Source organism: Coregonus lavaretus, assembly GCF_964263955.1.
Source record: "Coregonus lavaretus genome assembly, chromosome: 26".
Classification (NCBI taxonomy): domain Eukaryota; kingdom Metazoa; phylum Chordata; class Actinopteri; order Salmoniformes; family Salmonidae; genus Coregonus; species Coregonus lavaretus.
Window position 1 is genome coordinate 44,461,319 of NC_140013.1, and position 23,072 is coordinate 44,484,390.

At 47.3% G+C, this 23,072-nt stretch overlaps 1 protein-coding gene across 1 annotated transcript in view; it reads right to left on the reverse strand.

Moving 5' to 3' along the window:
- cntn5 (contactin 5) overlaps positions 1-23,072 on the reverse strand; it is a gene marked incomplete at both ends in the record, with an annotated part of 260,961 nt that overhangs the window by 119,438 nt on the left and 118,451 nt on the right. Inside the window, one exon of the mRNA XM_084143274.1 lies at positions 8,450-8,552. Coding sequence (XP_083999400.1) covers positions 8,450-8,552 — 103 coding nt within the window. The remainder of the gene's footprint in view (positions 1-8,449; positions 8,553-23,072) is intronic.

The following is a 23,072-nucleotide window of genomic DNA, read 5'->3' on the forward strand; positions in this document are numbered from 1 at the left end:
GTCCCCCTTACATAATGTCTGTCCCCCTTATGTAATGTCTGTCCCCCTTATGTAATGTCTGTCCCCCCTATGTAATGTCTGTCCCCCTATGTAATGTCTGTCCCCCTTATGTAATGTCTGTCCCCCCTATGTAATGTCTGTCCCCCCTATGTAATGTCTGTCCCCCCTATGTAATGTCTGTCCCCCTATGTAATGTCTGTCCCCCCCAATGTAATGTCTGTCCCCCCTCTGTAATGTCTGTCCCCCTATGTAATGTCTGTCCCCCCTATGTAATGTCTGTCCCCCCTATGTAATGTCTGTCCCCCCTCTGTAATGTCTGTCCCCCTATGTAATGTCTGTCCCCCTATGTAATGTCTGTCCCCCTATGTAATGTCTGTCCCCCTATGTAATGTCTGTCCCCCTATGTAATGTCTGTCAAACATAAGGCCTGTGATTTAAAACACTAGTGTTGCAGTGTGCTTGGCGTTTCATGCATCAAGGGAATTAAAGTATTTGAAATATTAAATGACAAAATGCTACAACATAATTGTAGTTTCAGAGCAGAAGGCCCCACTTCATCCTAGCTATGCAAGAAACCTCTAAAGGATTCTGTTTCTGCTCCAATTGTGCATGGATGTGTACAGTATACAGTATAAAATAGTGATGGGGAAAAATCGGATATTTACATATTGCAATATTATTTGTGACAATATTATACCGAAACATGACTCAAGTATAACATGTTTTGCTAGGTAGCATTAGCTAGCACTAGTTAGCTGTACCTGCGCCAAAACTCTGGTATTTTTCATCCTATAGCTTGTTCTCAATCTACTTTATAAATAGTGAACCAACAGGTTTTCAGCTCTTTCATTTCCCTGACTGATCAACACTAATTGGTTCATGCTCTCTCTTGTCTCTCTGCTGCAGACACATAGTGAGCAATATGTTTGGAACGTTGGATTGCAATAAAATCGCAGTATCGAATCGCAATACATACAGAATCGTGAGAATCACAATTGATATAGTATCGGCACCTAAGTATTATGATAATATGGTATCGTGAGGTCCCTGGTATCAAAGGCTAAATAAAGGTATGATGACAATGAACAAGGCCACAATAAACAAGTCGTCCCCCAAGAATGAATCAGCGCCCCCCTCGGGCCAACTGAGATACCGCGTGTGACTAAAAAATCTCAGTTCATTACTATGTCCCGCTTTGGGCCAGTGTAAATGCCGGATCTCTATAGCAGGATGAATTATTCACAGAAGTTTCAACAAACTCTGGCCAGTGCTGTCTGAGATATTGCGTGTAACAGTCCCGTCCCCGATACATCTTGGGGGACAGTAATAGAGATGTTTCCAATGGTCCTTCTGACAGTAGACTAATGAACCCATAGAACAGGGTCAGTATACAGTGTTCCAGGATTTCCCAAACGTGGTCCTGTGCACCCCCCCCTCCCACCCCCCCTCCCCCATATAATAATAATATATTTGGTTATTTCAATCAGCTGTGTAGTGGCACGGCAAAAACCAAAATGTGCACCCAGGGAAGGCCCCTGGACCGAGTTTAGGAAACCCTGCACTAGCCAAACATGGACAAAGGCAGCATCCTTAATAGCATCCTATTCCCTACGTAGTGCACTACTTTAGACCAGAGCCTTGTGGGCCCTTCATAGGTAACAGAGCATCATTTGGGACGCAGCCCCAAAGTCATAATGTCAACAACGACTAACATGGACTTAAGTCAACACAGACCATATAAAACCATCTGCCCATTTTCACAGGCAGGACAATGTTGTTTTCAGCCTCTAAACTTCCATTTGACCACTGACAGTTCCCCACACAATGTGGTCTGAGCAGTTCCCTCAGCAGACATTCAGCCAGCCAGCCAGCCAGCTGGTGTTGTCTACGCTACAGAGAACAGAAAAGCTGTGGCCTTTTCCACAATCCACATACAGACTGTTCTCTCTCCTGTCTGAATCTGCGAGCCGGCGGCCATTATACATACTGATAGACAGGCCATCGTACATATTGATAGACAGGCCATCATACATATTGATCTACAGGCCATCGTACATATTGATAGACAGGCCATCGTACATATTGATCGATAGGCCATTGTACATATTGATAGACAGACCATCGTACATATTGATAGACAGGCCATCATACATATTGATCGATAGGCCATTGTACATATTGATCGATAGGCCATCATACATATTGATAGACAGGCCATCATACATATTGATAGACAGGCCATCATACATATTGATCGATAGGCCATCATACATATTGATCAATAGGCCATCATACATATTGATCGATAGGCCATCATACATATTGATAGACAGGCCATCATACATATTGATCGATAGGCCATCATACATATTGATCGATAGGCCATCATACATATTGATAGACAGGCCATCATACATATTGATCGACAGGCCATCATACATATTGATAGACAGGCCATCATACATATTGATCGATAGGCCATCATACATATTGATAGACAGGCCATCCTACATATTGATCGACGGGAATGAGAACAAAACCAATTTTAAGTTCTTATTTTCAGCATTATATAAATACTGACATTTCCTAATTGGGCACATTGATCAATCAATGTATTTGTAGGTATAGAGGGGTGAAGTCACCAGGACCTCCAGGGCAATGACAGCCATCAGGCCCAAATTAGTTCAGAGACTCCCAAATGGCATACTATACCCATATGGATCCTGGTCAAAAGTAGTGCACTACATAGGGAATAGGGTGAAAGTAGTGCACTACATAGGGAATAGGGTGAAAGTAGTGCACTACATAGGGAATAGGGTGAAAGTAGTGCAATACATAGGGAATAGGGTGCAAGTAGTGCACTACATAGGGAATAGGGTGAAAGTAGTGCACTACATAGGGAATAGGGTGAAAGTAGTGCACTATACAGGGAATAGGGTGAAAGTAGTGCACTACATAGGAAATAGGGTGAAAGTAGTGCACTACATAGGGAATAGGGTGCAAGTAGTGCACTACATAGGGAATAGGGTGCAAGTGAATGTAGTGCACTACATAAGGAATAGGGTGAATGTAGTGCACTACATAGGGAATAGGGTACAAGTAGTGCACTACATAGGGAATAGGGTGAATGTAGTGCACTACATAGGGAATAGGGTACAAGTAGTGCACTACATAGGGAATAGGGTGAATGTAGTGCACTACATAGGGAATAGGGTGAAAGTAGTGCACTACATAGGAAATAGGGTGAAAGTAGTGCAATACATAGGAAATAGGGTGAAAGTAGTGCACTACATAGGGAATCGGGTGCCATTTGGGACGCAGAGAGGGAGTACACGCCAAGGTCCTCTGCAGTCTGAACCTGTTTGCTGAGCACCCAAAAGCTCCTGTATCAGTTTGAACAGAATGAAATCAAGCGTAAGAGATGGGAGCGTGAGTGATGGGAGCGTGAGAGATGGGAGCGTGAGAGATGGGAGCGTGAGAGATGGGAGCGTGAGAGATGGGAGCGTAAGAGATGGGAGCGTGAGAGATGGGAGCGTGAGAGATGGGAGCGTAAGAGATGGGAGCGTGAGAGATGGGAGCGTGAGAGATGGGAGCGTGAGAGATGGGAGCGTGAGAGATGGGAGCGTAAGAGATGGGAGCGTGAGAGATGGGAGCGTGAGAGATGGGAGTGTAAGAGATGGGAGCGTGAGAGATGGGAGCGTGAGAGATGGGAGCGTAAGAGATGGGAGCGTGAGAGATGGGAGCGTGAGAGATGGGAGCGTAAGAGATGGGAGCGTGAGAGATGGGAGCGTGAGAGATGGGAGCGTGAGAGATGGGAGCGTGAGAGATGGGAGCGTGAGAGATGGGAGCGTGAGAGATGGGAGCGTGAGAGATGGGAGCGTGAGAGATGGGAGCGTGAGAGATGGGAGCGTGAGAGTTGGGAGCGTAAGAGATGGGAGCCTGAGAGATGGGAGCGTGAGAGATGGGAGCGTGAGAGATGGGAGCGTGAGAGATGGGAGTGTAAGAGATGGGAGCGTGAGAGATGGGAGCGTGAGAGATGGGAGCGTGAGAGATGGGAGCGTGAGAGATGGGAGCGTGAGAGATGGGAGCGTGAGAGATGGGAGCGTGAGAGATGGGAGCGTGAGAGATGGGAGCGTGAGAGATGGGAGCGTGAGAGATGGGAGCGTGAGAGATGGGAGCGTGAGAGATGGGAGCGTGAGAGATGGGAGCGTAAGAGATGGGAGCGTGAGAGATGGGAGCGTAAGAGATGGGAGCGTGAGAGATGGGAGCGTGAGAGATGGGAGCGTGAGAGATGGGAGTGTAAGAGATGGGAGCGTGAGAGATGGGAGTGTAAGAGATGGGAGCGTGAGAGATGGGAGCGTGAGAGATGGGAGCGTAAGAGATGGGAGCGTGAGAGATGGGAGCGTGAGAGATGGGAGCGTAAGAGATGGGTGCGTGAGAGATGGGAGCGTAAGAGATGGGAGCGTGAGAGATGGGAGCGTAAGAGATGGGAGCGTGAGAGATGGGAGCGTGAGAGATGGGAGCGTGAGAGATGGGAGTGTAAGAGATGGGAGCGTGAGAGATGGGAGCGTGAGAGATGGGAGCGTAAGAGATGGGAGCGTAAGAGATGGGAGCGTGAGAGATGGGAGCGTGAGAGATGGGAGCGTAAGAGATGGGAGCGTGAGAGATGGGAGCGTAAGAGATGGGAGCGTGAGAGATGGGAGCGTAAGAGATGGGAGCCTGAGAGATGGGAGCGTGAGAGATGTGAGCGTGAGAGATGGGAGTGTAAGAGATGGGAGCGTGAGAGATGGGAGCGTGAGAGATGGGAGCGTAAGAGATGGGAGCGTGAGAGATGGGAGCGTGAGAGATGGGAGCGTGAAGCGTAAGAGATGGGAGCGTGAGAGATGGGAGCGTAAGAGATGGGAGCGTGAGAGATGGGAGCGTGAGAGATGGGAGCGTGAGAGATGGGAGCGTGAGAGATGGGAGCGTGAGAGATGGGAGCGTGAGAGATGGGAGTGTAAGAGATGGGAGCGTGAGAGATGGGAGCGTGAGAGATGGAGCGTAAGAGATGGGAGCGTGAGAGATGGGAGCGTGAGAGATGAGAGCGTAAGAGATGGGAGCGTGAGAGATGGGAGCGTAAGAGATGGGAGCGTGAGAGATGGTAGCGTAAGAGATGGGAGCGTGAGAGATGGGAGCGTGAGAGATGGGAGCGTGAGAGATGGGAGCGTAAGAGATGGGAGCGTGAGAGATGGGAGCGTGAGAGATGGGAGCGTAAGAGATGGGAGCGTAAGAGATGGGAGCGTGAGAGATGGGAGCGTGAGAGATGGGAGCGTGAGAGATGGGAGCGTGAGAGATGGGAGCGTGAGAGATGGGAGCGTAAGAGATGGGAGCGTGAGAGATGGGAGCGTAAGAGATGGGAGCGTGAGAGATGGGAGCGTAAGAGATGGGAGCGTGAGAGATGGGAGCGTGAGAGATGGGAGCGTGAGAGATGGGAGCGTAAGAGATGGGAGCGTGAGAGATGGGAGCGTGAGTGATGGGAGCGTAAGAGATGGGAGCGTGAGAGATGGGAGCGTAAGCATGTAGCCAGTCTATAGGCTTTGGTAGTGGCTTATTCTAAAGTGGATCATTTACTGTAAATGACTGACTTAGATAGCAGCCCCTTGAAAGCAAGTAAATAATACATGTTCCTTTAGTGGTAGCGTCAGATTAGAAGCTGTCTGATAGGACTCAGTCATGCATTATTCAACACAAACAATCATTCTAAACAACAATCTGAAGTAGGGATGATACAGGATTATGCCTGGAAATGAAAAAGTATCTTGTTATGCAAAACGTCCCTTAAAGCTTTGCATTAAGAGATCAACAAGAGGGTGAAAACATCTTCAACCAACTAACTTGTTGTCACGTTCTGTATCATAATCCTGTATCATCCCTACTTCAGATTGTTGTTTAGAATGATTGTTTGTGTTGAATAATGCATGACTGAGTCCTATCAGACAGCTTCTAATCTGACGCTACCACTAAAGGAACATGTATTATTTACTTGCTTTCAAGGGGCTGCTATCTAAGTCAGTCATTTACAGTCTGTCTGTTTTACCGTCTGTCTGTCTGTCTGTCTGTCTGTCTGTCTGTCTGTCTGTCTGTCTGTCTGTCTGTCTGTCTGTCTGTCTGTCTGTCTGTCTGTCTGTCTGTCTGTCTGTCTGTCTGTCTGTCTGTCTGTCTGTCTTACCGTCTGTCTGTCTGTCTGTCTGTCTGTCTGTCTGTCTCTCTGTCTTACCGTCTGTCTGTCTGTCTGTCTGTCTGTCCGTCTGTCCATCTGTCTGTCTTACCGTCTGTCTGACTGTCTGACCGTCTGCCTCTCTGTCTTACTGTCTGTCTGTCTGTCTGTCTGTCTGTCTGTCTGTCTGTCTGTCTGTCTGTCTGTCTGTCTGTCTGTCTTACTGTCCGTCTGTCTGTCTGTCTGTCTGTCTGTCTGTCTGTCTGACCGTCTGTCTTTCTGTCTCTCTGTCTGTCTGACCGTCTGTCTTTCTGTCTGCCCGTCCATCTGTCTGACCGTCTGTCTGTCTGAAACCAGCCACCGTGGGCCTGACACTCATTTTAGCAGCGTAGACAAGTGGTTCTGGACTCTGTGTTGTTTGCCTGTACCGTGCTGACAAATGCTAGTATGTTTTTCCCTCCTGGTAGTCCACTAGTGGTGGCAGGGTGGGCTCCATCTTTCACAGCCCTAACCTTTCCCCTCCACGCTACACAACCAATATTAAAAGCACCCTGCAAACACAGGCACATTACTGGCTGGCCTGCCTGCCTCTCCATTATCACAACACACGGCTCCCCAGGACTCCACTCCTGCTCCGACCACCACTAACATGCCATCTAGTCAGCCATGATGGCTCACACTGGTGATACAGTCACTCAACATCCAGCCTGGAGAGAATGTTAATGTAGGAAATAATTTTGGACCTTATAGACGATTATAATAATTATTGTCTTGGTAGCCATATAGTCCTCCATATCACTGTTCCTCATATGGACCTGGCTGGTGGTGTGTTAGGCTGTTAAGGGTCAACTCAGCTTCCTAGAAACATTACAATTAGTATCTACCACATATGGGATGTTTTGTCATGTAACGTTTTCCACAAACATTATGAGGACGTATTTAGCCAAGCAACCAGTGATTCAGGGATTAACAAAAATATAAATGCAACATGCAACAATTTCAAAGATTTTACTGAGTTACAGTTCATATGAGCAAATCAGTCAATTGAAATAAATTCATTAGGCCCTAATCTATGGATTTCACGACTGGGAATACAGATATGCATCTGTTGGTCACAGATACCTTTAAAAAGGTAGCTTTGTCCATAGCTTACGCCTGCCCATACCATAACCCCACCGCCACCGTGGGGCACTCTGTTCACAACGTTGTCATCAGCAAACCGCTTGCCCACACGACGCCATACACGCTGTCTGCCATCTGCCCGGTACAGTTGAAACCGGGATTCATCTGTGAAGAGCACACTTCTCCAGCGTGCCAGTTGCCATCAAAGTTGAACATTTGCCCACTGAAGTTGGTTACAACCCTTAACTGCAGTCAGGTAAAGACCCTGGTGAGTATGACGAGCACGCAGATGAAATTCCCTGAGACGGTTTCTGACAGTTTGTGCAGAAATTCTTCGGTTGTGCAAACCCAGAGTTTCATCAGCTTTCTGGGTGGCTGGTCTCAGACGATCCCGCAGGTGAAGAAGCTGGATGTGGAGGTCCTGGGCTGGTGTGATTACACGTGGTCTGCGGTTGTGAGGCCTGTTGGATGTAATGCCAAATTCTCTAAAATAATGTTGGAGGCGGCTTATAGTAGAGAAATTAACTTTCAATTGTCTGGCAACAGCTCTGGTGAACATTCCTGCAGTCAGCATGCCAATTGCACGCTCCCTCAAAACTTTAGACATCTGTGGCATTTTGTTGTGGTGACAAAACTGCACATTTTAGAGTGGCCTTTTATTGTCCCCAGCACAAGGTGCACCTGTGTAATGATCATGCTGTTTAATCAGCTTCTTGATATGCCACACCTGTCAGGTGGATGGATTATCTTGGTAAAGGAGAAATGCTCACTAACAGGGATGTAAGCTTTTTATGCGTACGGAACATTTCTGGGATCTTTTATTTCAGCTCATGGAACATGGGACCAACACTTTACATGTTGCGTTTATATTTTTTGTTCTGGTTTTTGCTAGCTTTTTACTCAGGGTGGATAAATTCTGGTAAATTTCCGAAAATTCCCTAGTATTCCAGAAATCCTGGTTGATGAATTCCCAGATTTCTTGTTTATTCCTTCCCAATTCCAGGAATCAGGATTCTAGAAATTCTAGGAATTTTAAGAAAGTTACATGAATTTTATAACCCTAAGTTTCAATGTAAAGGATGAATATGGATGTTCAGGGGGATAATACAGCTTGTCTGTTTCTGTACTTACTTCCCAAGGGCGAAACACTCCAACCTCACAGTGACTCCTCTGGCAGCCGGGACAGATGGGGGGAAATGCACCTCGATTTTAGGTTCATATTCTCCCATTAGACCTGTAAAACACAAGATGACAGAGGAGGAAAGAGAGCTATGAAACAACGTTCATTCCCCAGGCATGTCCCAGCTGGTAGTTACACAGACAGCGCCTGAAGAAAGAAGTTCTGAGAAAAGTGAGATAAACAATGTACTGTATGTTGAATCTGTGTTGCAGATGTCAAAGATGCAGAAGTGCATTGGGTAGCAGTGTGCTAAAGATGCTTGGCGCCTGTGGTATCCTGGTGTGTGTGTGTGTGTGCAAGTGTGTATGTATGTGTGTCCGTGAGTGTGCAAGCATGCATTTGTGTGTGTGTGTGTGTGTGTGTGTGTGTGTGTGTGTTTGTACACTAAATCATGCAGTTCACAGGTCTGGGACTACTAACAACTTCTGCTGCTAGCATCCTTTACTAACACCTTCTGCTGCTAGCATCAATTACTAACACCTTCTGCTGCTAGCATCCTTTACTAACACCTTCTGCTGCTAGCATCCTTTACTAACACCTTCTGCTGCTAGCATCCTTTACTAACACCTTCTGCTGCTAGCATCCTTTACTAACACCTTCTGCTGCTAGCATCAATTACTAACACCTTCTGCTGCTAGCATCAATTACTAACACCTTCTGCTGCTAGCATCCATTACTAACAACTTCTGCTGCTAGCATCCTTTACTAACACCTTCTGCTGCTAGCATCAATTACTAACACCTTCTGCTGCTAGCATCCTTTACTAACACCTTCTGCTGCTAGCATCCTTTACTAACACCTTCTGCTGCTAGCATCCTTTACTAACACCTTCTGCTGCTAGCATCCTTTACTAACACCTTCTGCTGCTAGCATCAATTACTAACACCTTCTGCTGCTAGCATCAATTACTAACACCTTCTGCTGCTAGCATCCATTACTAACACCCTCTGCTGCTAGCATCAATTACTAACACCTTCTGCTGCTAGCATCCTTTACTAACACCTTCTGCTGCTAGCATCAATTACTAACACCTTCTGCTGCTAGCATCAATTACTAACACCTTCTGCTGCTAGCATCAATTACTAACACCCTCTGCTGCTAGCATCCATTACTAACACCTTCTGCTGCTAGCATCAATTACTTACACCTTCTGCTGCTAGCATCCATTACTAACACCCTCTGCTGCTAGCATCAATTACTAACACCTTCTGCTGCTAGCATCAATTACTAACACCTTCTGCTGCTAGCATCCTTTACTAACACCTTCTGCTGCTAGCATCAATTACTAACACATGTTGCTGCTAGCATCAATTACTAACACCTTCTGCTGCTAGCATCAATTACTAACACCTTCTGCTGCTAGCATCAATTACTAACACCTTCTGCTGCTAGCATCCATTACTAACACCTTCTGCTGCTAGCATCCTTTACTAAAACCTTCTGCTGCTAGCATCCATTACTAACACCCTCTGCTGCTAGCATCCATTACTAACACCTTCTGCTGCTAGCATCAATTACTAACACCTTCTGCTGCTAGCATCCTTTACTAACACCTTCTGCTGCTAGCATCTATTACTAACACATGTTGCTGCTAGCATCAATTACTAACACCTTCTGCTGCTAGCATCAATTACTAACACCTTCTGCTGCTAGCATCAATTACTAACACCTTCTGCTGCTAGCATCCATTACTAACACCTTCTGCTGCTAGCATCCATTACTAACACCTTCTGCTGCTAGCATCCTTTACTAACACCTTCTGCTGCTAGCATCAATTACTAACACATGTTGCTGCTAGCATCAATTACTAACACCTTCTGCTGCTAGCATCCATTACTAACACCTTCTTCTGCTAGCATCCTTTACTAAAACCTTCTGCTGCTAGCATCCATTACTAACACCTTCTGCTGCTAGCATCCTTTACTAACACCTTCTGCTGCTAGCATCAATTACTAACACATGTTGCTGCTAGCATCAATTACTAACACCTTCTGCTGCTAGCATCAATTACTAACACCTTCTGCTGCTAGCATCAATTACTAACACCTTCTGCTGCTAGCATCCATTACTAACACCTTCTGCTGCTAGCATCCATTACTAACACCTTCTGCTGCTAGCATCAATTACTAACACCTTCTGCTGCTAGCATCAATTACTAACACCTTCTGCTGCTAGCATCCATTACTAACACATTCTGCTGCTAGCATCCTTTACTAACACCTTCTGCTGCTAGCATCCATTACTAACACCTAGCATCCATTACTAACACACTCTGCTGCTAGCATCAATTACTAACACCTTCTGCTGCTAGCATCAATTACTAACACCATCTGCTGTGTGTGGCAGGCATCCCACCCCAGTGTCTTCCGAGCCCGCCCCAGGCCTCCCCAGTCCTTCATAGCCCTTCTCAGCCCTCCCCAACTCTCCATAGCCCTCCCCAGCCCTCCCCAACTCTCCATAGCCCTCCCCAGCCCTCCCCAACCCTCCATAGCCCTCCACAGCCCTTCCCAGCCCACCTCAACCCTCCATAGCCCTCCATGGAGCACCAAGCTCAATCATTATGTGTCCCAGATAGCTAACGGTAGCTACACATTCTAACATGAGAATGCAGCTAATGCTTTTTTCTGAGATGTTGTTGTACCATTAGGTTGACCGCTGTACCATTAGGCTGACCGCTGTAACAGTAAGTTGACCGCTGTAAAATTAGGTTGACCGCTGTACCATTAGGTTGACCGCTGTAACATTAGGTTGACCACTGCACCATTAGGTTGACCGCTGTATCATTAGGTTGACCACTGTAACAGTAAGTTGACCGCTGTAAAATTAGGTTGACCGCTGTACCATTAGGTTGACCGCTGTAACATTATGTTGACCGCTGTAACATTAGGTTGACCACTGCACCATTAGGTTGACCGCTGTAACAGTAAGTTGACCGCTGTACCATTAGGTTGACCGCTGTAACATTAGGCTGACCGCTGTAACATTAGGTTGACCGCTGTAACATTAGGTTGACCACTGCAACATTAGGTTGACCGCTGTAACATTAGGTTGACCGCTGTAACATTAGGTTGACCACTGTAACAGTAAGTTGACCGCTGTACCATTAGGTTGACCGCTGTAACATTAGGCTGACCGCTGTAACATTAGGTTGACCGCTGTAACATTAGGTTGACCACTGCACCATTAGGTTGACCGCTGTAACATTAGGTTGACCACTGTAACAGTAAGTTGACCGCTGTAACATTAGGTTGACCGCTGTAACATTAGGTTGACCGCTGTAACATTAGGTTGACCACTGTAACAGTAAGTTGACCGCTGTAACATTAGGCTGACCGCTGTAACATTAGGTTGACCGCTGTAACATTAGGTTGACCGCTGTAACATTAGGTTGATCGCTGTACCATTAGGTTGACCACTGTACCATTAGGTTGACCGCTGGAATATTGGGTTGACCGCTGTAACATTAGGTTGACCGCTGTACCATTAGGTTGACCACTGTACCATTAGGTTGACCGCTGTAACATTGGGTTGACCGCTGTAACATTAGGTTGACCGCTGTAACATTAGGTTGACCGCTGTACCATTAGGTTGACCGCTGTAACATTAGGTTGACCGCTGTAAAATTAGGTTGACCACTGTAACATTAGGCTGACCGCTGTAACATTAGGTTGACCGCTGTAAAATTAGGTTGACCGCTGTAACATTAGGTTGACCGCTGTAACATTAGGCTGACCGCTGTACCATTAGGTTGACCGCTGTAACATTAGGTTGACCGCTGTAACATTAGGTTGACCGCTGTAACATTAGGCTGACCGCTGTAACATTGGGTTGACCGCTGTAACATTAGGTTGACGCTGTAACATTAGGTTGACCGCTGTAACATTAGGTTGATCGCTGTAACATTAGGTTGACCGCTGTAACATTAGGTTGACCGCTGTAACATTAGGCTGACCGCTGTAACATTAGGTTGACCGCTGTAACATTAGGCTGACCGCTGTAACATTAGGTTGACCGCTGTAACATTAGGCTGACCGCTGTAACATTAGGTTGACCGCTGCAACATTAGGTTGACCGCTGTGACATTAGGTTGACCGCTGTAACATTAGGCTGACCGCTGTAACATTAGGTTGACCGCTGCAACATTAGGTTGACCGCTGCAACATTAGGTTGACCGCTGCAACATTAGGTTGACCGCTGTAACATTAGGCTGACCGCTGCAACATTAGGTTGACCGCTGTAACATTAGGTTGACCGCTGTAACATTAGGCTGACCGCTGTAACATTAGGTTGACCGCTGCAACATTAGGTTGACCGCTGCAACATTAGGTTGACCGCTGTAACATTAGGTTGACCGCTGTAACATTAGGTTGACCGCTGTAACATTAGGTTGACCACTGTAACATTAGGTTGACCGCTGTAACATTAGGTTGACCGCTGTAACATTAGGCTGACCGCTGTAACATTAGGTTGATCGCTGCACCATTAGGTTGACCGCTGCAACATTAGGTTGACCGCTGTAACATTAGGTTGACCGCTGTAACATTAGGTTGACCGCTGTAACATTAGGTTGATCGCTGTAACATTAGGTTGACCGCTGTAACATTAGGTTGACCACTGTAACATTAGGTTGACCACTGTAACATTAGGTTGACCGCTGTAACATTAGGTTGACCGCTGTACCATTAGGTTGATCGCTGTAACATTAGGTTGACCGCTGTACCATTAGGTTGATCGCTGTAACATTAGGTTGACCGCTGTAACATTAGGTTGACCGCTGTAACATTAGGTTGACCGCTGTAACATTAGGTTGACCGCTGCAACATTAGGTTGACCGCTGTAACATTAGGTTGATCGCTGTAACATTAGGTTGACCACTGTAACATTAGGTTGACCACTGCACCATTAGGTTGATCGCTGTAACATTAGGTTGACCGCTGCAACATTAGGTTGACCGCTGCACCATTAGGTTGACCGCTGCAACATTAGGTTGACCGCTGCAACATTAGGTTGACCGCTGCAACATTAGGTTGACCGCTGTACCATTAGGTTGACCGCTGTAACATTAGGTTGACCGCTGTAACATTAGGTTGACCGCTGTAACATTAGGCTGACCGCTGTAACATTAGGTTGACCGCTGTAACATTAGGTTGATCGCTGTAACATTAGGTTGACCGCTGTAACATTAGGTTGACCGCTGTAACATTAGGTTGACCGCTGTAACATTAGGTTGACCGCTGCAACATTAGGTTGACCGCTGCAACATTAGGTTGACCGCTGTAACATTAGGTTGACCGCTGTAACATTAGGTTGACCGCTGTACCATTAGGTTGACCGCTGTAACATTAGGTTGACCACTGTACCATTAGGTTGACCGCTGTAACATTAGGTTGACCACTGTAACAGTAAGTTGACCGCTGTAAAATTAGGTTGACTGCTGTACCATTAAGTTGACCGCTGTAACATTAGGTTGACCACTGTACCATTAGGTTGACCGCTGTACCATTAGGTTGACCGCTGTAACATTAGGTTGACCGCTGCAACATTAGGCTGACCGCTGTAACATTAGGTTGACCGCTGTAACATTAGGTTGACCGCTGTAACATTAGGCTGACCGCTGTAACATTAGGTTGACCGCTGTAAAATTAGGTTGACCACTGTAACATTAGGTTGACCGCTGTAACATTAGGTTGACCGCTGTAACATTAGGCTGACCGCTGTAACATTAGGTTGACCGCTGTAACATTAGGTTGACCGCTGTAACATTAGGTTGACCGCTGTAACATTAGGTTGACCGCTGTAACATTAGGTTGACCGCTGTACCATTAAGTTGACCGCTGTACCATTAGGTTGACCGCTGTAACATTAGGTTGACCACTGTAACATTAGGTTGACCGCTGTACCATTAAGTTGACCGCTGTACCATTAGGTTGACCGCTGTAACATTAGGTTGACCGCTGGAATATTTCATTTTGTAATTGTGAATGGTCACAAGGAAAGAGGGGATTTTTACATATTAAAGCACCACCCCTGTTTATTCTAAAGAATTGAATTGCCACCTAGCCTCCAGTACGTACTAAGTGACTGGGCCTATGTCCCAAATGGCACCCTTTTCCCTATGCCCATAGGGCTCTGGTTAAATGGCACCCTTTTCCCTATGCCCATAGGGCTCTGGTTAAAAGGCACCCTTTTCCCTAGGCCCATTGTACTGCACTATATAGGGAATAGGTTGCCATTTCCCCTCTGTAGGTCATAACTGGAGGACAGGATGTTTCCTGTGTTTGTTCATCTGTATGTTAAGGACCCATCACACCTCCATATCCAAGAGAACACCAAAGACATGTCAGATGGCATTATGTTAAGGACCCATCACACCTCCATATCCAAGAGAACACCAAAGACATGTCAGATGGCATTATGTTAAGGACCCATCACACCTCCATATCCAAGAGAAAACCAAAGACATGTCAGATGGCATTATGTTAAGGACCCATCACACCTCCATATCCAAGAGAAAACCAAAGACATGTCAGATGGCATTATGTTAAGGACCCATCACACCTCCATATCCAAGAGAAAACCAAAGACATGTCAGATGGCATTATGTTAAGGACCCATCACACCTCCATATCCAAGAGAACACCAAAGACATGTCAGATGGCATTATGTTAAGGACCCATCACACCTCCATATCCAAGAGAAAACCAAAGACATGTCAGATGGCATTATGTTAAGGACCCATCACACCTCCATATCCAAGAGAAAACCAAAGACATGTCAGATGGCATTATGTTAAGGACCCATCACACCTCCATATCCAAGAGAACACCAAAGACATGTCAGATGGCATTATGTTAAGGACCCATCACACCTCCATATCCAAGAGAACACCAAAGACATGTCAGATGGCATTATGTTAAGGACCCATCACACCTCCATATCCAAGAGAAAACCAAAGACATGTCAGATGGCATTATGTTAAGGACCCATCACACCTCCATATCCAAGAGAACACCAAAGACATGTCAGATGGCATTATGTTAAGGACCCATCACACCTCCATATCCAAGAGAAAACCAAAGACATGTCAGATGGCATTATGTTAAGGACCCATCACACCTCCATATCCAAGAGAAAACCAAAGACATGTCAGATGGCATTATGTTAAGGACCCATCACACCTCCATATCCAAGAGAACACCAAAGACATGTCAGATGGCATTCAGCACATTTGCAGTAACAAAGAAATAACACTCATTACCATGATCCCTCTTATTAAATGGGAGATTGTATTATGAATTTTACATGAGTGTGTGTGTGTGTGTGTGTGTGTGTGTGTGTGTGTGTGTGTGTGTGTGTGTGTGTGTGTGTGTGTGTGTGTGTGTGTGTGTGTGTGTGTGTGTGTGTGTGTGTGTGTGTGTGTGTGTGTGTGTGTGTGTGTGTGTGTGTGTGTGTGTGTCTTGCACCATGGGCGTTTGCGAATACTACAACAAACATTAGACAAGTTGAGCTGCTAAGCTTCGACATGCCTTCATCCGCAGACCCTGTCATGAGCTCACACACAGCTAGACAAACAGTTGAACTAATGGCAGATAGTGACCATCTGTAGCACCAGATGGAATACCACCAGCACCAGCAACACACACGGACGGACACACCCACACACTCACGGACGGACACACCCACACACTCACGGACGGACACACCCACACACTCACGGACGGACACACCCACACACTCACGGACGGACACACCCACACACGGACACACCCACACACTCACGGACGGACACACCCACACACTCACGGACGGACACACCCACACACTCACGGACGGACACACCCACACACTCACGGACGGACACACCCACACACTCACGGACGGACACACCCACACACTCACGGACGGACACACCCACACACTCACGGACGGACACACCCAAACACTCACGGACGGACACACCCACACACTCACGGACGGACACACCCACACACTCACGGACGGACACACCCACACACTCACGGACGGACACACCCACACACTCACGGACGGACACACCCACACACTCACGGACGGACACACCCACACACTCACGGACGGACACACCCACACACTCAAGGACGGACACACCCACACACTCACGGACGGACACACCCACACACTCACGGACGGACACACCCACACACTCACGGACGGACACACCCACACACTCACGGACGGACACACCCACACACAAACAGACACACCCATACACTATACAAACACACCCACATATGACAAATGGACGGACACACCCACACACTTACTGACTGAACATGTTGAGATGTTACTGACTAATTATAATATTTCAACAGCTTTATGCCACAGTATATTCAATATCATATTAAAGCTTTCTGCAGAGCTAGATAATTGATATCATATTAAAGCTTTCTGCAGAGCTAGATAATTGATATCATATTAAAGCTTTCTGCAGAGCTAGATAATTGATATCATATTAAAGCTTTCTGCAGAGCTAGATAATTGATATCATATTAAAGCTTTCTGTAGAGCTAGATAATTGATATCATATTAAAGCTTTCTGCAGAGCTAGATAATTGATATCATATTAAAGCTTTCTGCAGAGCTAGATAATTGATATCATATTAAAGCTTTCTGCAGAGCTAGATAATTGATATCATATTAAAGCTTTCTGCAGAGCTAGATAATTGATATCATATTAAAGCTTTCTGCAGAGCTAGATAATTGATATCACATTTAATCAATTCAAATCATATTTTGATTTGTCACATGAGCCGAATACAACGGGTGTAGACTTTACCGTGAAATGCTTACTTACGGGCCCTTTCCTAACAATGCAAAGTTAAGTTAAATAAAAAAAGGAAATAGCAACACATTAAAATAACAATAACAAGGCTATATACGAGGAGTACCGGTATCGAGTCAATTTGCAGGGGTACGAGGTAGTTGAAGTAATATGTACATATATAGTATCAGTCAAAATTTTGGACACACCAACAAGTGCTCAGCATATGTGGGAACTCCTTCAAGACTGTTGGAAAAGCATTCCAGGTGAAGCTGGTTGAGAGAAAGCCAAGAGTGTGCAAAGCTGTCATCAAGGCAAAGGGTGGCTATTTGAAGAATATAAAATATCAAATATATTTCGATTTGTTTAACACTTTTTTTGGTTACTACATGATTCCATATGTGTTATTTAATAGTTTTGATGTCTTCACTATTATTCTACAATGTAGAAAATTGTAAAAATAAAGAAAAAACATTGAATGAGTAGGTGTGTCCAAACTTTTTACTGGTAGTGTACACACATAACATATACAGATAGATAAATACAGAAAAATGAAACAAAATAACTAGAGATAGTGTATATTAAAGGTCTGGATTATGACTAGAGATATAGTGTACAGTACCAGTCAAAAGTTGACACACCTACTCACACTGCCTTTAAACAGCTTGGAAAATTCCAGAAAATTATGTCATGGCTTTATAAACTTCTGAAAGGCTAATTGTCACGCTCGTTTACAGACGGGACGAACCTAGGCACAGCGTGATATGCATACATGTTTATTTAAAGGAATAAACAACCGACAAATCAACAAAACGAAACTTGAAGTCCAAGGCAGCACAACACACCATACCTTAACTGGAACAAGATCCCACAACCCACTAGTGCCAATAGGCTGCCTAAGTATGGTCCCCAATCAGAGACAACGAGCGACAGCTGCCTCTGATTGGGAACCACACCGGCCAACATAGATCTATACATACTAGATCCTATAACATAGAACAACACAACATATAATATACACACCCTGACTCAACAAATAGGAGTCCCCAGAGTCAGGGCGTGACAGTACCCCCCCCCCCCCAAAGGTGCGGACTCCGACCGCACAACATAAACATAACAGGGTAGGGGCCGGGTGGGCATTCCACCTCGGAGGCGGATCCGGCTCGGGGCGTGACGACCTCTCACTCTCCGCCTCCCTGTTGCGCCCCTGGTCTGGTCTGGACCTCGGCGCGCTGCTTCCCCTCTCCTTCCTCCCACGAAGTACCAAGCCCTGTCTGGACCCTGGTGTGGGAGACCCCGAACCTGGAGAGGGACTACTCTGGCTCCGGAGTGGAGCAGCTGACCGGAGCTGGATCAGGCACCGGTGGAGCGGACTGCTCTGGCTCCGGAGTGGAGCCGCTGACCGGAGCTGGACTGGACCCCGGTGAAGCGGATTGCTCTGGCTCCGGAGTGGAGCAGCTGACCGGAGCTGAACTGGGCACCGGTGGAGCGGACTGCTCTGGCTCCGGAGTGGAGCAGCTGACCGGAGCTGAACTAGGCACCGGTGGAGCGGACTGCTCTGGCTCCGGAGTGGAGCAGCTGACCGGTGCCAGACCAGGCACTGGTGGAACAGGCACGGGCTGTGCCGGACTGGACACACGCACCACTGGCTTGGTGCGGGGAGCAGGAACGGGCCGTACCGGACTGGCGACGTGCACCACTGGCCTGGTGCGGGGAGCAGGAACAGGCCGTACCGGACTAGCGACGCGCACCACTGGCCTGGTGCGGGGAGCAGGAACGGGCCGGGCTGGCGACGCGCACCACTGGCTTGGTGCGAGGGGCAGGAACAGGCCGGGCCGGGCTGGCGACACGCCCCACTGGCTTGGTGCGAGGGGCAGGAACAGGCCAGGCCGGGCTGGCGACGCGCACCACTGGCTTGGTGCGAGGGGCAGGAACAGGCCGGGCCGGGTTGGCGACGCGCACCACTTGCTTGGTGCGAGGGGCAGGAACAGGACGGGCCGGCCTGGCGACGCGCACCACTGGTTTGGTGCGAGGGGAAGGAACAGGCCGGACCGGGCTGGCGACGCGCACCACTGGCTTGGTGCGAGGGGCAGGAACAGGCCGGACCGGGCTGGCGATGCGCACCACTGGCTTGGTGCGAGGGGCAGGAACAGGCCGGACCGGGCTGGCGACGCGTACCACTGGCTTGGTGCGAGGGGCAGGAACAGGCCGGGCCGGCCTGGCGACGTGCACCACTAGCTTGGTGCGAGGGGCAGGAACAGGACGGGCCGGACTGGCGACGCGTGGGTGTGTGGGCAGAACTGAAAAAGCGTGCGCGAGCAAGGAGGCCTACAAACCTGACTCAGTTACACCAGCTCTGTCAGGAGGAATGGGCCAAAATTCACCCAACTTATTGTGGGAAGCTTGTGGAAGGCTGCCCGAAACGTTTGACCCAAGTTAAACAATTTAAAGGCAATGCTTCCAAATACTAATTGAGTGAATGTAAACTGCTGACCCACTGGGAATGTGATGAAAGAAATAAAAGCTGAAATAAATCATTCTCTCTACTATTATTCTGACATTTCACATTCTTAAAATAAAGTGGTGATCCTAACTGATTTAAGACAGGGGATTTCTACTAGGATTAATTGTCAGGAATTGTGAAAAACTGAGTTTAAATGTATTTGGCTAAGGTGTATGTAAACTTCCGACTTCAACTGTATATAATATAACCAGTTGATATTATGCATCAATAAATAAATCTTACATGGCACTTGTTTTTTTATTGACTGAATATACACTGAGTGTACAAAAGATTAGGAACACCTTCCTAATATTGAGTTTCAACCCCCCCCCCCCCCCCCCCCCCTTTGCCCTCAGAACAGGCTCAATTCGTCGGGGCATGGACTCTACAAGGTGTCGAAAGCGTTCCACAGGGATGCTGGCCCATGTTGACTCCAATGCTTCCTACAGTTGTGTCAAGTTGGCTGGATGTCCTTTGGGTGGTGGACCATTCTTGATACACACGGGAAACTGTTGAGTGTGAAAAACCCAGCAGCATTGCAGTTGTTGACACACTCAAACCGGTACCTGGCACCTACTACCATACCCCGTTGAAAGGCACTTAAATATTTTGTCTTGCCCATTGACCCTCTGAATGGCACACATACACAATCCACGTCTCAATTGTCTCAAGGCTTAAAATACCTTTAACCTGTCTCCTCCCCTTCATCTACACTGATTGAAGTGGATTTAACAAGTGACATCAATAAGGGGTCATAGTTTTCACCTGGATTCACCTGGTCAGTCTATGTCAAGGAAACAGAAGGTGTTCTTAATGTTTTGTACTCTCAGTGAATATGGGGCAATTTAGCAATTAGGATTTGTTATCTGTGATGGTTGTGATAAAGTATGCGTTGTTGCTCACTGTTGGTATATAGTTCAATTTCAATTTCATTTATTGTGGCAGAACCTAAGAAGAAGTGTTGTGTTCTGTTCATGAATATGGATTCCCCCTGTGAAGCAAAGGTGAAGAATTGCAGGAAATGTATACAAAATGTATTTTTTTCGGTAAAATGTTTAAATACATTTTGTATGTATTTATTTTCTACCCCCACTGTCAGACAAAGTCAGGGGCCCATGATTAGGGCAAAATACGTATTAATGTGTCCAAATACATCATGGTATGGCTCAGAGGTGTCACGCCCATAGGGGGCAGAAGGGCATGTGCATGGCAGCGGTATTTTGCGGAAGGGGGAACCAGGAAAAGAGTAACCCCCCGACGTTCCTTCCAAGGTGCACCACGGACTGAGAGATCCTACCCTCTGAGAGAGCCTACCCACAGAGAGAGCCTACCCACTGAGAGAACCTACCCACTGAGAGAGCCTACCCACTGAGAGAACCTACCCACTGAGAGAGACTACCCACTGAGAGAGACTACCCACTGAGAGAGACTACCCACTGAGAGAGACTACCCACTGAGAGAGACTACCCACTGAGAGAGACTACCCACTGAGAGAGACTACCCACTGAGAGAGACTACCCACTGAGAGAGACTACCCACTGAGAGAGCCTACCCACTGAGAGAGCCTACCCACTGAGAGAGAAGAAGAAGAATTACTTTGTCTGACAACATGTCCTACCAGAATTTCTCCTCTGTTTAACCTTTCGTTGTGTTTCTTGTATTTACCAGTGTGTATATGATATGATGTCTGAACACAGGCCTGGCAGCCAGATCACAGGACCAGTCTGAACACAGGCCTGGCAGCCAGATCACAGGACCAGTCTGAACACAGGCCTGGCAGCCAGATCACAGGACCAGTCTGAACACAGGCCTGCCAGCCAGATCACAGGACCAGTCTGAACACAGGCCTGGCAGCCAGATCACAGGACCAGTCTGAACACAGGCCTGGCAGCCAGATCATAGGACCAGTCTGAACACAGGCCTGGCAGCCAGATCACGGGACCAGTCTGAACACAGGCCTGGCAGCCAGATCACAGGACCAGTCTGAACACAGGCCTGGCAGCCAGATCACAGGACCAGTCTGAACACAGGCTTGGCAGCCAAATCACGGGACCAGTCTGAACACAGGCCTGGCAGCCAGATCACGGGACCAGTCTGAACACAGGCCTGGCAGCCAGATCACCGGACCAGTCTGAACACAGGCCTGGCAGCCAGATCACAGGACCAGTCTGAACACAGGCCTGGCAGCCAGATCACAGGACCAGTCTGAACACAGGCCTGGCAGCCAGATCACAGGACCAGTCTGAACACAGGCCTGGCAGCCAGATCACGGGACCAGTCTGATCACAGGCTTGGCAGCCAAATCACGGGACCAGTCTGAACACAGGCCTGGCAGCCAGATCACGGGACCAGTCTGAACACAGGCCTGGCAGCCAGATCACGGGACCAGTCTGATCCTCGTTTTCCATCTTTGTAAACAATCTGATTTACTATGGTAATGAGCTTAGCATTCTGTACGTCTCCAAGGAGTGTTTCACAACAACAAGGTTATGCAAATCCAGACAGAAAGAGATGAGTGAGCTGTAGCTGCAGGGGACATCGTGCCTCATGACGAGGTAAATGCTAAATACGTGCAGCCACATCAACCGCAGTGCCAACCAATACCTGTTTTCCGGGCATGAAAGTCCTTTATAATTAAATGTATTGGGAACCCTGAGAGGCTAAGAGCATAAAAGACCTAGCATCCCATTCACCAATGACGACCATTGATTCAGTACATTTTATGCGGGAGAGATGATTTCCCTGATGGCTGGTTTCGCTAAAGCACATTGTCTGTGTGTGTATGTGTGTGTTGTCTGTGTGTGTGTGTGTGTGTTGTCTGTGTGTTGTGTGTGTGTGTGTCTGTGTGTGTGTCTGTCTGTGTGTGTGTGCGTCTGTGTGTTGTCTGTGTGTGTCTCTGTGTGTGTGTGTGTGTGTGTGTGTGTGTGTGTGTGTGTGTGTGTGTCTGTCTGTGTGTGTGTGTGTGTGTGTGCGTCTGTGTGTTGTCTGTGTGTGTCTCTGTGTGTGTGTGTGTGTGTGTGTGTGTGTGTGTGTGTGTGTGTGTGTGTGTGTGTGTGTGTGTCTGTCTGTGTGTGTGTGTGTGTGCGTCTGTGTGTTGTCTGTGTGTGTCTCTGTGTGTGTGTGTGTGTGTGTGTGTGTGTTGTGTGTGTCTCTGTGTGTGTGTGGAGAAAGCTCCTACGCTAATGATAAAGCTCCCTGACTATCTATTTAGACCTTCTTTACTATTCCTGACACTGTCTCCCTCTTCGGCATGCAGAGCTGAGGCCCTCAG